The sequence below is a fragment of the Macrobrachium rosenbergii genome, chromosome 6 (genome assembly GCF_040412425.1).
Source record: "Macrobrachium rosenbergii isolate ZJJX-2024 chromosome 6, ASM4041242v1, whole genome shotgun sequence".
NCBI lineage: Eukaryota > Metazoa > Arthropoda > Malacostraca > Decapoda > Palaemonidae > Macrobrachium > Macrobrachium rosenbergii.
The window spans coordinates 57,717,054-57,732,554 of record NC_089746.1 but is presented as its reverse complement, the minus strand read 5'-3'; the positions used below and the strand labels follow the sequence as shown (position 1 = coordinate 57,732,554).

The 15,501-nt window shown below is 33.7% G+C and overlaps 1 protein-coding gene across 50 annotated transcripts in view; it reads left to right on the top strand.

Annotated features, from left to right (window-relative positions):
• PMCA (plasma membrane calcium-transporting ATPase 3) overlaps window positions 1-15,501 on the top strand; it is a 476,515-nt gene that overhangs the window by 437,984 nt on the left and 23,030 nt on the right. For all 50 annotated transcript variants that reach the window (XR_010853417.1, XR_010853401.1, XR_010853416.1 and 47 more), the window contains one exon: window positions 3,424-3,559. Coding sequence is in view for 30 of the 50 variants with exons in the window: in XM_067105915.1 (XP_066962016.1) it covers window positions 3,424-3,559 (136 nt within the window). In the remaining 20 variants the exon portion in view is untranslated. The remainder of the gene's footprint in view (window positions 1-3,423; window positions 3,560-15,501) is intronic.

Genomic DNA, 15,501 nt, shown 5'->3' with positions numbered 1-15,501 from the left:
AGGCCAAAGGCACCAACTCTCTTTCCTACAGCTTAGAAGGATTGGCACTTAGTGCATTTCTGTTTGTACTGGTTTTGGTTGTATTGAGTGAAGGGATGAATAGAAATAAAAATCTTTAAGAATTTTTGTATGCAAATGGTCTGTGATTATGGCAGAGGATGAAGAAGAATTGTAAAGAAGGGCCAGAGAGTGACATGAATCTCTTGAATGAAGTGGTATGAATTTAAACATAGGTAAAAGTGAGGTTATGGTGCCCAGCATGCAGGAACGGGATAGGGTATTAGTACAAGATAGAAGAGGCCTAGATTTTAAACAGGTAGAAAATTTCAAATGCTTAGGATCTGCTTTTAAGCCAAGAGGGAGGGATGAAGCTGAGGTTGAAAATAGGATCAAAGAAACTTGGGAAAATGGAGGGAAGTGGTGACAAATGGATCTTTTTTTGCACTATAATCAGACCAGTGATGTATGGTTCAGAAACATGGGAATTAAGAAGGAAGGAGGAACAGAAGCTAGAGGTAACAATTGAAGGTGCCAAGGTGGATTTTGAGGATCTTGCAGCATGAGAGGTTGGAAATTGTAGAAATTAGGGGAAGTTCCATGATGGTAAAGATTATCGATGGTAAAGATTGAAGTGGTAAGGCCATGTGGTAAGGATGAACGAGGAGGGAGGAGTGAAGAGGGCTTGGGTGGAACTCTTAGGATAGAAGATCAAGAGGAAGGCAAAGAATTAGATGATGATAAAATGAAAGAGGATTTAGAGAAGGGTTTAGTGGAGGAAGATGCTTTTGATAGGAGTAGATGAGGCATCAAGGCAACCAAATCCTTAGTTTGATAGCATTGGGGGTGAAGAAGCAGCTCTCTGCTTTCTCTAGTGTGGACAACAGTTGTAGCAAAGCTCTCTGCTGGGGATTATCCTCAAGCTGTCTCCCTTACTCCTCCCGGCTTTCTCAGAATAAGGAGTACTGACAAATACTTCAAGAAATAGGGACTTTGCTTCACATGCCCAACAGAACTATTCTTTTGGAACTTTCTGCTGTGTGGCTACCCCTGGAGACTTAATACACAGTTAAATGGCTATTTTGTGATGATTGAGCTTGTATAAAAACTTTTTCATTGTAAAAACATAGTATTATTAAGAACAAAACTTTTTGGGCCAGTACTATGTTAGTTAATGAATGTTAATGAACCAGTTAAACTATTTAACTGTTGTAAAAACTGTGTGTACCCATACATTTATTTGCTCGTAGCACTGTAACTGTTGTGCCTATATGTACTGAGCTGTACATAGAAAGTAGGCTCCATAGAAAATATAAATAACAAGGGGGGAGGGTAGAAAATATGAATGAGGAAGCATAGTTGGTTGATCTTGAATACTTGGTTTCCAAAGGCTATGTTGCTGTGACAAAGTTCTTGAATGGCACATTTTGTATCCTGAAAAATTCTTTATCTTTGCATTCCATGCAATTTTGTAATTTGGTATATGTTTTCATAAGCATGCCGCAGTTACGGTAGGATTATATTATAACCTGGAAGTAGCATAGCCTAGTTGCTATTCCTGTTTTGGATATATGTATGTGCACCCCCCTTCCTTTGAGATATTAGTGTGAGTGGTAAAGGGGTTACTGAGTACATTTTTTGCACTGTGCTGAAGTATGATAAACTGCTTTTGTAGTAATGTGTGGTTGGTTATTATTTTTGTGAGTCATTACACAGTCATTTCAGTCTGACCTCTGAAATCTGGCACTCCGTGGTCCGGTAACCCTATGATCTGGGACTTTTTTTAATCAGCTGCTATTAGTTCTAGTGTGGCTCTGAGGGTGGCACCACATGTCATTTCAGTTTTTGGATTTTTCAGATGTTGGAACTGAAGCTTCCTTCGTAAATACACAAGCACAGTTTATTTCCAACGAAAACATTCTGTGAAACTCTAAAATATACAGCAAACAAAAGAACCATAATTTACATATATACTTGTGTATAATCTGATCTCGTGTATTGTGCGATCATTAAAATTTTGTCGAAAAACAGGATTTCATGATAAAGATTGAGTATAGTGCGAGATGTATTTTTAGTAGATTACACTTGGCAGGCTTTCTATGCCTGTAGATACCATTGACAATGCATATTATATCTGAGTTAGCTTTTAACTAAAAAATAGGCCTAGAAGCAAAAGTTCATTAGGTTAAATGTGAATGTTCATACATTAAATCAGATTTAACAACCTTGTGACTTATCTAAGAATTCATTGCTATTTCTTATAATTATCAACCAAAAACTACTGCATGCAAGACACTGGCATAAACACCAGCAAGTACTGACATAAACAATCGAATTGTTTATTAAGGGCTCTGTTACAGTTGTCGACTTGTTAGAAATTTGCTAATTTTTAATGGAGACTTCCATAAATAAAAAAGAAATAAATCTTTATTCATCCTTCACTCAATGGAGAGGAAAGTGTTATGAAAGTACACCACTAAATTTTATGGCTGTAGCTGTGGCTGAAGAAATGAAGAATGTGCAGGCCACAAAACATTGTGAAGGTGGCAAAAGCAACATCCGATACTGGCGAAACCGCACTTTTACGTAATTTGATTTACTGGATAAATCATGTTCCATTTTTAAACCCAGCTTTGATAATTTACTAAAAACAAGCCTCCTAATGTAATGATGTTGGTAAAACACAATCAGATGATGATTTTAAGAATGTAAACATAATCGGGATGCAAATGGTGCCTGATCATTATGTTCATGAATTAAAATGTGACAATACAGCAATGCATGAAACATAATTGCGTACAGTACAAAAACCAACATTTTTATTAAAATTATGATTATTCGTGATACAGCCGTGTTATTTAACTTTTGCAAATGGATATCTATCAGTGTAATAACCTAACCGGGGCCAGTAGTTTCTCTCTCTCTCTCTCTCTCTCTCTCTCTCTCTCTCTCTCTCTCTCTCTCTCTCTCTCTCTCTCTCTCTCTCTCTCTCTCTCTCTCTCTTCTCTCTTCTCTCTCTCTCTCTCTCTCTCTCTCTCTCTCTCTCTCTCATGTGTAGGGGGTTTTGATGGGGCAGTAATTTCTGCCATTCGACATTTTTTGTGGTCCAGCAGTGGCTCAGTCCCAAGAGTGCTCGATTAAAGAGGTCAGACCTTATCATAATTTTTTACTTTTTGGTATACTATGCACTGTTTATATTAAAAATCTCTCATTTATGATACTAGTAATTTTTTTCATCAGTACCACAATGGTAAGACAAAGGACCCTCTTTATCATAGATGTGATTCATTATATTTATATTTTGCCACCAGTTTTGATGGCAGAAGTACGTTAGTAATATTTTGTCAGGTTAACATGAAGTATACTGTATACTGTATGTGGTATTTAGTGATGCCAATATAAATATTCTGATCTTTCTTTCTCTAGATGGGGTTCTGGTGAGCCAGCTACAGATCCTATTGCTGACTTCAGCAATGAAGACAAGTTGGATTCAGATGGAAAGGACAGCAAGCGTACGGGTCAGATCTTGTGGATCCGTGGCTTGACGCGACTACAGACTCAGGTATGTTCTATACTTATTAAGAGATTGATTGGTCTTCTGTGTACACTTATCTCAGGAGAAAATTCTTGAATATAGAGACTGTGTCTTGAGTTGGCTTGATTATTTTTACCTTTAATTAACACTGCTATGTTCACTTTAGTGTGGGAATACTGCCTGCTTCTTCACCTGTATACCATTTTCATAGAAATTCCCAGTCATTAGATACACATACACACTTGTGTATATATACACTGTATATATACTAGGATATTTTAGCAACCAATGCCCAATAATACATAAAAATTAAATAATAAAATTGAAGGCAGATTAAAATTTGCTTTGGGGATTGGTCACTGAAATACAAGATTTGAGTTTATATAGTTATAATTTGAAAGTATATATTGGTTTTAGGAAATTGCACAATAAAGTGAGTATTTGCTAATTGGCATACAGCTTTAATTTTAGAATTACGAAATCTTCCAGTATTCTATGCTGTCTTCTTGTCCCTACACAGTGGTGAATGTAGAGAGAGACTTGTAACCCCTAGATTGCAGATGTGTCCACAAGCATACTTTGAGTCTCTGTACCTGAGATGGGTGTATTGGTAGTATTCATTTGCGAGAGTTGATCTCTTGGTTAAATTCTCCTTTTTATTTAGAAAATCCCAGGGCTGTGTTGATCTGTTCTTATGGAATTATTCTACCTTTTTAGTAGAAATCTCTCTAGTGCCCAGATAGGATAGTTTTCAGCATTGTTGTGTGTGCTTTAGATTGTTAGAAGGTATTGGGTATAACCTTTCCCTATCAGTTTTAGTTATTACGTCGGATCTGTTGTTGGACACTTTTTTTCATATAGAGTAGATAATTGACAATTTTTATTGCATTTCTTCTATTTTTGGTATTGAAATGTTGTAACTCTGGAGTATTGGTATATTTTTGTTATTCAAATACTGTATTCATAAATACACACATGAGTATCTGGATTGGAAAGCTAAATCCCCACCTTTAAAAATTCTTGGTATGTACTCTATGCCATAGGTTTACATCACTTTCAAATGCTTGATTATAATGTACCTTTCAATTGATATCTATCATTCTATTCATGTTTCTAGCAAGAATATGAATTGAAGAACTTGTAATTTTCATATGCTTGTCATGCATTTAGATGTTAAGATTCACTGTTTATAGACTGGAAGTTAGATTAATAAGTTTTCTGAACCAGAGATTTGTGATATGGTGGAGATTTCCGTAAACTAGTAAAGTTATAAAAATTATATTGCGGGGAATTTGTTGTCACAAATTGTGGCATAGTTTCTGTACAGTACTCAACATTCATAGGTCTGCAGGCTAATAGATAGGATGTTTGGAAGGGAAAAGGATGTACATGTACATTGAAGCTGTCTTTCCTTAGGGCTGAAGTATCATTCAGAATAAAAAGAATGTATATCAGAATTAATGACTGTCTTGACATAAGTTGTAAAGGTATGGTCCTTGCTTCCAAAGGAACCTTGTTATGTAAAAAGGATTAGAGGATTAATTTGCATCTGCAGGTGATTCTGTTATTCTCGTCAAGGTGAATGTCTCTTAATATTTTTGCCACAAGTAGGGGCAAAGAATGACAGTTCAACACAGTGGCTTTAACATTGAAGGCAGCATTTTAACCTTGGTGACATTTTGTGTTAAATCAATAGATGCTTAAACATTGATAATTTCACTCAAAAATCCATAGAGGAAGTTGTCATGTAGTTAAAATTAAATTGATTCTTCTCTCAGATGTAACTCTGAACATTAGATTTTTGGTGCCTATGAAATTTGTTATGTAAAGTAAACTTTTCTACATTTTGGAATAAGCAAAAACTAAGTGGAAGTAAAGTAACTAACTTTTATTTTCTTTATATGAGAGTCTTGAAGTTATTTAAGAACACTAGAAACTACCAAAAGTAAAACTCATCCATTTATTGTTTAAATGGGTTAATGACAGAGGATAATCTTGAAAGTTAATTATCATTAATATTTTGTATGATAGATCTGGTTGTTGTTGAAGAATTTAACAATATATTACTATTCTTATATATCTTAAATGGTGTGCTTAAAAAACAGGTATCTCTGTAGTAATTGTTTAGCCATTATCTCTGGGGAATAGGTAGAAATTGCAGCATAATTTCTTGTTACTTTTAGGATTATATTTTTAGTGTCTAGGAAAACTTCATTTTATATATAGTTAAGCAAGAATATTTCAAATATATTAGCAATATCTATGTTGGCATAATTTTATCAGTAGTTAACCCCTAAAGCCTGAGATTGCAATAGCATAAAACTCACTTAGCTTAGGAGCTTATAGTTTTGGCCAATGGTAAATAGTATCTGGGCCAAGGACTGCACTTGTCAAACTGACCTAGGGGCCATGAATTTTAACCAAAAAGTCTTTTTTTCATGTAAGATAGGATAGTTTAATCTGCTTTGATAGACAACTATGGTGAACACTGAAACAGGTAGAATGACTGTAAAAACATAGCTCTCTCTCTCTCTCTCTCTCTCTCTCTCTCTCTCTCTCTCTCTCTCTCTCTCTCTCTCTCTCTCTCTCTCTCTCTCTCTCTCTCTCTCTTAGCATTAGCTAAAAGAAAGTAATTACAGTACATGTGGCATAGGCAATAATTAAAGCTGTGCCCAATTAAAACTCCAAAAACTTTTTGAATCATGCCAGACTGAGGACATGTGCATTGAAGGCTGTGGAAACATAAAGTAAAATAAAAAGTGCCATATTATAAAGTAAAATAAAAAGTGCCATATTTTGGCATGATTACTCGAGCATCTGAATATGGATTTGTTTGAGTAGGACTTTTTGATAGGCCCAAAGGCTCCACAAGCATTTATCAGACTCGGTAACCTCCAAAATGAGTTCTGTAGTATCTTAATATTAGTTCCCAAGCTTTAGGGGTTAACTGTGTTTTTTAAGCACTGTTAAGTGATATTTGATGATAATTTGATGATAATATTGCAAGAGTACCTGTTGCCTTTTCTATTCCTGTCTCCACTTCTTATTGAAGTAGGAATGACTTTTTCTTTTGGAATTAACAGTTCTAATTGTTAGAAAGTAACTGGGAGAGAAGGGCTGGCATTTACTGCAGCTATAATTTTTTTCTTGTTAATCCATACATACATACACACACTTCTTGAAATCATGAAGGTATATTGAATGGGAAGAAGGAATTTTAACTAAAAGGCTCATTAGAGAGCAGTCTGCTCCCAGTTAATTTACCCCTGATTACTTTTGAACTTTCTCTATTTTAATTTTACAATGCTCTTTAAAATCAAAACTAAAGAGAATTCAGTTGAATAAGAATAAGAACAAGAGCAATATTTATAACTGGAATAAAACTGTTGATAACAAGACAAAAAAAAAAATAAGAACAGCATTGGAACCAGAATTGCTCTCATCACCCACTTCTGGCTTAAATGGTGTAGTGTTTACCAATAAAATCATTACCAATATCAATATGACTAATATTATCATTATAACCTTCCAACACCCTTGAAGCACGAGGACTAGCCCATACACCACACCATTAAAGCCACTTGAAGTAAAGTGCACACTGCTGTCCACCTTGCTATTATCATTACTCATGGAAGCAGCAAGTTTTTCAATAGTATTTCTGTTATCACACAATACACTGCTTATTGAAGGCATTGCACTTACATCTTAGACAAAATCACTATTCAAAGACGGTTGTTCCAAGTAGCAGCGGGAAAACCACCAAAAGTATAAAAAGTGAATCTTAGGAGTACTTGAGTCTGTGAGAGACAGGGACATTGGGAGCATGGTGGGTGAGAGCAAGGTGAGTACTGATTGGCCAGTGCCAGTCAGGTGACACAAGGCATTCTTGGGCTGCCCCTGCCAGCTTATTTTTTGGCAAAGCAGTGTTTCAACCAGTATGAGTGACAATCTTCGTTATATTAATGATTTTCAGTCTTTTAGTTGTAGGATGTCATCCAGACATTTATTTAAATGACTACCCTTTACGTTTCATGTTATGCAGGCTTGTATGAATGGGACAGAGAAAGTTCAAAGTAATCAGGGATCAGCTTTACCTGTGAACAGGCACTTAATTTATTAGCCTTTCTGATGAAGACATCGGTTGTTTTTTAATGCCTTTTGATGATTTTATGAAAAGGTTTTGCGTAGCAATACTTCAGAGATGCGATGGTAATCATTGAAGGTCTTTTATTTTCCATTATGCTCATCATTGGATATCTTTTGAATCTTGTCACATGATTTAAGGTAGTATTTTAATCTTTTTTTATTATACCTTCAGAGTTAAAAAGGTATTTTTACCGATGATGAAATGAGATTGTTAATACTGAAACTGACAAGTGATGGAAAGTTTAGGTGGTTAAAATAATTATTATTTTTCTCCATCAAAATAGGTAATTTTGAAGCATAATTCAGTCTGAATACTGCAGGATCTTTTTTTTTATGGTATAAATTCTATGTTTTCCTCTTATCTTATTTTTTTTATTTTTCAAAAATTCCACTGTATATAGCAGTATTAATGAAGAACCAGATGCATTTTTTGTCATTGTTGCTGTTAACTTATCAGCACAGATACAATATTTTTCACGTGTTTTCGCCCTTAGAATAGATAGTTTATTTTTTTATGTCATGTTAACCATGTTAAAAAAATGTTTTGGAAGGTTCATTATTAGCAGCTCGAGTATGAGCATAAGCATTACATAGCAATTATAACAGTAACACTTGTTCATTGTCATATTAACATGGTCCGTTCACACGAGAATACCATGTACACTCCCACTGAAGCATAAGGAATATTTTTATTTTTTATGTTTGACATAATTTATAATGAACTTCAACACATTTAATTTCTCAAACTCTATTTAGTTAAAGAAATTTATTCAACTCTCAAATACATGCTTGGTTTATTTTACCATGAGCAGTTTTACTTTGGCCCAGTGTTTGATTTTCATGAAGTTTTGAATTGTGGAGTTCACAGTGTAAATTTGTTAATAGGTCCTTATATGGATACCCCAGGGTTTAGATCAAAGTATAAGACATAGATCTCAAATCCTATTTTTGTGAGTGTTCTCCACACATTCTCGTGATAGTGATGTAGGCAGTATAATTTATGGTTAGGCCTATACAAGCAGTATATACAGGTACTTTATTCTTCTTTCCCAATTATGACTCTAGACTAGATATATCTATGTATAAGCCTGAGGGATTGAAAGGAGACATTCCGTAAAAAAAGAGATTTCTGTGAGATGTATCACAAGAAAGACGTTTAGATAGTGGACATTTCCATTGAAATTGCAATGTAGCAGTGTTATAAATAAGATATATTAAGGATTTATAGGAATTAAATATTTTGGTTGCCATGGGTTGTCTAGTATTAGTATTTTGATGACTTTACTGTATATTTTGAAATATTCTATCTACCTCAAATGATTTCTCAAAGGGCTAATTTTCACTATGAAAGTTCAGTTTTATCTGGTTTGATTTCTTCATGTTCATCATACCAAGAGTTTCATTGTCTTTTGAATCCATTTACAGGATCTAGCTTTTGCTTATTTGTACATTTTCCCATTTGTCTACAGGAATGTTTTCTCGTAGTGAATCTAGTTAACCTACTCACAAAATATCAGTGTATTTTAGTGTAAGTGATAATTACTTTGATACCTAAATCCAGTTTGTTTTCCTCCATAGTGGATTAGTATTTTACTACTGAAATACTTCATCATGCAAATGACCATGTCATATCCTTATATTGAATGAAGAATGGGATGAGGCATGTTGAAGTAAGACTTCCTTAGTTAGTAGAAGTGTGACCCATTTTCAGAAACCACTTTCTTTAGGTAATGTGACTTCTATACATTTTAAGTTTGTCATGTAAGGGATTTCAGCGTACACCTAATCAAGTGGCTGAACTCCTCCAAAATCACCTTTGGAGGTAAGAAACTGTATGAATTTCAGAGCTGTAAGTTCATGGTGTATTTGATCAAGCATCCTACAGGAGTATTAAATTCAACTAAAGATTTCAAGATTGGCGTATGTTTAAAATCTTTAGCACTCTTGTTCTTTTTGTATGACTTGTCAGATTTTTTGTGATAACTGCTCTGCCTTTACCTTTTATTTACTTGCTGACTTTTGTTGGAACTGTGTGTGTTGAGCAGACTGACGTTATTGCCTTCTTTGGTCTTTTGTTTGGGATTTCATTATTTGATTTGAACAAACTTGATCTTCATATGGGGTGTGATTCGTGAATGAATTGCAAGGGATTCATCATACCCTTCTTAAATTGTTATTTTCTTCCTAGAGGCTTAAATGTATGACAGTTTTGTCATCTTTGGCTTGGAGCTTACTTTTTAGTAGCTTTTAAAAATACATTACCTTACTTTGACAGAAAAATTAGTTGTTCCTAAGGCTTCCCATAGCTGCAGAGATGATGATATTGACAGTTCTCCAAAGCTGTTATGGCTTTTTTTTTTTTTTTATATAAATTTCAATTATGATTTAGACAATTTTTAGATGATTTTCTGCTTTGATATCATCCCTGACTCTTCCCTTTATATGGAACCTCAGCTAGTATCCTTATGCTTGAGCCTCCTGAATTAGTGTGAGCTACTAATCTCATAGAGCATCATAATTATCTTGAGATACCAGTTTAGCAGTTTCTATCGCAAGATGTCTTTCGCTCCCGTGAGGATATAATTGTGGAATAGTCTTTATGGCAGTATTACTAAAGTTGAATCTGCACTGCCACCTGAAGTGCAGAGGTGTCATTCTCCTTCATTATGTGAAATTTATTTGTTCTGTTTTATTTGTTACGACTTTTCTCTTATTTATTGTTATCCATTTTATCTTTAAGTTGATGTACTGTATCTGGGTATTTTCCATGGGAATATTCGCTTCTGTGGAAACCGGCAAAGTCCAGTGGGTGGCTTTTTTTAGCTTTTTCCATATGAATGTATGCACATGAGAAACAATGTTATATCGTATCAGCTTTTGAGGAAAATAATAGCTTTATGATATCTATATTTCTCTTATTGAATCTGTCATCTTGCTCTACAAGATTTTAACCTTCATGTCTTCTTCTTTCCCATGAAACATTAAACTCTCACTACCAGTTATACTTAATCTGATATGGAATTTAGGATTATATTTATCAGCTTTCGTCCTAACAAGTATTTTTCTTTTTTGTTTTTATGGTCACGAGACATAAATCACTAATTCTTGTTTACCCAGACAGTTTTACACGAAGGTTCCATATTTACAAGTGCCCTTTTACACTGTCTTTTAATATTACAGTACAGTAGCTGAAATATACCATATTGAATCATTCCTACCTGCTTCCAAAAATCACATGGTGGGTAACTTTCATAGCCAGAGATATCTTGATCTGCACCTTTAGGAATAATACAAGAGGCAAAAAGTTGCTGAATATTTTAGGGTGCAAAGTTATGTTTGCAAAATAAGTGGCATGAATTGCAGAAACTTTGAAGGCATTACTTATATGTGGGATAAGAGAAAAACGGCAAATTCAAAGATCTAATAGATGTTTGGAAAACTCAAAAGATGCAGTTGAACAACCGCAAGGAAGTAAAGTACAGTTAGACAAAATTATTTGACTACTTCAGGTAGTTTAGGTAGATTGGAATCCTTAAATGTCGAAGGAACAGTCATAATCTATGTGAAGTGCCAGCTTTTGCACAAGACTTCTTTTGAAATGTGTATTTGCATATGGTATATACCTTGAATTATAATGATGATTGAAATGTTTAGTTTATGGTATTCAGAAGATGCAGTAGTTTCAGTTGAATGTTAATAGAAAGGTTACAGAGGTAATTTAGTACATATGCCATGTAATTGATCTAAATGAATTTCTTGACCAATATAGTTCAGCTTTGATCAGAAAAGAGATAGTTAGTAGTTTATTTGACAAGCCACTTTCTATCATTCAGCAACTTATGTAGTAGCACATAAAAATAGAAATGTATGTATCATAGAAAGAAAAAGAAAGAATACTGAAACAAAATGTATTGATATAACACACTGTTAGAACTAAAAACTGCAGGCTATCAGAAACTTGTAGTTCAACGCCATGTCTAAAAGGTAAAGTTTGACAGCATCCTTGATAATTTATAGTTTTTAATATAATTTTTGTGAAGCAGTGGATCTCAAAACAAATTGAAACAAGCTCGTTGTTGGAGTGTGTTATTTTTCATTCCAAAAAGAACAGCTTAGTTAAAGTCATTTTATTCTGTCTTCAGATGGGTCATTCTTCTTATACTAATTGGTATTTGATGAGCAACTTACTTGACCCCATGTCCCAGATTACTGGTAATTCAGAACAACATGTAATTTTATATTGTCTGGTTTTTGACCTAAAGCGGATATCACATTTTGGGGACGAATCCTCCAAAGAAATTTTTTCAAAATCTTCAATATATTCAGTACAGTTGTAAAATTTTTAGGTAGAAACATTTAACTGAAAAAGATGTGACTTGAGGATGGGTCCTAGTATCTTTAAATATACAATGTAGCAACCTTAGCTTTGAATTGAAGTCAATATAAGTTGGAAGGAAGAGATAGATCATTAATCAGGAAGTCTTTGATTCAACTCCAACTAGATGGGTGCTTCGTGAAGCAACAGGACAGGATACCAGGGCAAAAAGCTTTTTTTCTGTAGAAGGGTTTGGTACCAGAGGAAGATATACTTTTAACTGTTCTGTTTGTCAGTTAACATGACAACAAGGATGAGAAAATAAATTGAATCAACAATGCTTGGGCATTGTTAACAGTTGTTATCATTTATGGAAATTGAATTATTCTAAGTAGCTGCCATGCTTAAGACAGACACCCATTCATTTGCTCCCTTCTCAACAGTGATGCCAAGGCCACACTGTGCCACACTATCACTTACAACAGAACCCACCATTCTGCCTTGTTTAGTGCAGTCATAATCCAGTTATCAACAATACATGTTCGAAGTCAGTTTAAGCAACCAGTCCCCAAATCAAGTTTGATCCAGACTTTCAGAGTAAAAGTTTTCAATCTAAATTTAAAATGAAATGGTTTGTTACTCCAGTATATTTGCAAATATTGCAAATATTCATTGACAGTGGTATAAGTTGGGTACATTTTTGTTTTGATAACACATACACATTTGTATATATATAGTTACATAGTTTTTGTACATTTAATTCAGTTAGTGAATTTTGCGCATTTTATTTAATAGCCAAGGATAAAAAATTTGTATGTATCTTATTTTGGGAAGGCAATATTGTGTTTTAGTTTTTCCCATATTGCACTGAAGATGCACTTTTGATATCCATATTCATATAGTAATATTGGAAATTGATATCCATGGCTCTCCTTAGAAATTTAGTTTTCCGGATCAAAACTAGTACAAGTTAGTTACATGAATTCATGTCAGTTTTATATCGTAAAATGTATAAATACCCTTGCATTGAAAATACAGCCGTAGTTTTTACCCTTGAGTTTTTTATATGGATAGCACTTGACTTAATGGTGGGTTGCATTTCCAATGATGAGTCGTAAGTGAAAATTAATGCCAGTCAGGTATTGCGTTTACTATGTATTGCCTCACTTATTTGTGTCTTGCCAAATATTAAATTTGCAAATTTGAATGCTTTCTATTTTCTCTGTACATATTTCTAAGAAATACAGTGAGTTAAATAGGTCATAAGGTAGGGACAAGCTTCAACTCCTGACAAGTATATTAAATACCTTTCGCCACTCGTCAGATATCCAATTATTTCATTGCTATAACAGTGGCATTCTCTGAATTTGTTTGATTTTCAGAAAAATCATATGTAATTGATTTACAGTAGATTGTTGTTTAAAGTCTACAATTTATCTGTAGATGTGTCATGTTAAAATAATTCTAATGAATGAGCTATTTTTCCTTGCATTATATCCCAAAGGTAAGAAATCACACATTGCTTTACTTGTTGTTTTTTTGTGTGTGTGATGGCGTTCTCGTGTTGTTCGTCTCAATATATTACGTCGTATATGTTAACGAATAAGTAGAGTAAGTTATTACAGTGCTTATTCAGATAAAACTGCGTGCAGAATGAGCTTCAGTTGTCTTGCTAGTGGTCCTCATTGTTGATGGATGTAGGGTCTGACAATTTCTCATTATCGAAGAATTAAAGTAAAATATATTAAGAATTCATGACAAATTAGTGGTTGCCGTTTATATTCTTACCTGATAATGAAGAACTTTCTTTGTCTTAACTTTATTTTTCATATACGAGTACGGTATTCTGCTTTTTGCAAGCTTTCTCAACAAATTCATGTTTTATTTTTGCTCTTTGGAAAAAACTAGTGTTTTTACTTTGGCATATTTTACATCATTCATGATGTTAAAGTACACTATGTGTACGTGGGAAATGCTTTTATCTTCTTCACTTTTATTATATAGTTAATTTTTACAAAGAAATGAATAACTGCAAATAGAAAATATTTGAATATTGACATTTATCATAATGTTGACATTGATCATAACAGAAGATTAGTCAGTCTTTTAATTATGGAAAAACTTTATTTTGGTAATGATGAACATGTGGGAATTTCAGAGACTCTATGATTATTGGATATAAAAAATTACGCATTAGTAATGCTGCTCTCCTGATATCATACAGGATACAGTATAGTTTTCGATGTCAGTACAATGCTTTCACTCTTAAAAATTTATCATTTATCTTTAATTAGCTTGGATAGTTCTCGTTACATATCTGTTAGAGTCCATATTTTTTTGGGTTTTATCTGTAGGGTCTGTAAAGATAGTGAAATGCCTATTTTGTTTTAGTTCAATAACAGTAATAACCTCATGATTTTTTAAAGAGCAGCTGATAGAAAGACTACTTTGAAGTACTTTTCTTCACGGAACTCCGTTCAGCAGAGCTGAGCACAATTTTTAAAATTTCAGATAGCTAACTGAATTTTTTTTCTTCATTTATTTACACTTATTGATGCTGAGTAGCATTCCATCTTTATTCGCCATAGAAACATAGTTAAAGCAAAGGTACCAAAAATTTAAGAATATAATTTTTTTTGTCACAAGATTTCCATAGCCATTAAGGAAACACATAAGTAGTCATTCAAGGTGCAGTTTATGCCTTCATTACTGCAATATTGTCCAGACTAAAGTATCTTTAGGAAGTTTGCCTACTGGATAACATAGGATTATTAGTCTCATGTCTTTTTTATCTTTCCCTTAGAAAATTGGTTGAGTTTTATATTTATATTCAGTTTGTCCTTACCTGTATATGTGGTTATTATTATTTATAGCTTTTCAGCACTTTTAACTGTTCTTGATACTGTATGATCATTTGAAGTACAGGCAGGTTGATAGTGTGATAGATAATTAGTACAAGTACTGTAATATTGCAATGCCACTCAGTTCACAGTCATTGACAAACGCACACCACACTTAAAGAACCTCTGCACGATGATGATGGCAACAAAAAATATTGAAGATAATTGTAATAAATATAAATAATGCAGCTGTTTATTCATGTGATCCAAATTTGTATTTTAATTTCCTTCAAGGAGCTTATCGCATTTCCCAAAAATATTTCCTGTCTCGATTTACATTTGGTATACCACTATTGCAGGTAAAACTCAGTGTAGAGAAATTTTGACAGTTTTATACTGATGTAAATTTTGAAATAAGTAAATACTGTTATATTAGGAGGAAATTTGCAATATTCCTTGCATTTTCTCTTGATGACTAAAGCTTTTGCACGGTGTTTACTAAATGGTTTTGATAACATTGATTTTGCTACCACTAACTTTATTACATGCCACATTTTCAAGAGGACATTCAGTAGCTATCTTACACTGTATCAGTCTGTCTGGTACTGTAGAAAATAAGAGGGCATTTTAAAGATATGTAGGTTAATCACAATTGTGATGTTGCTCCA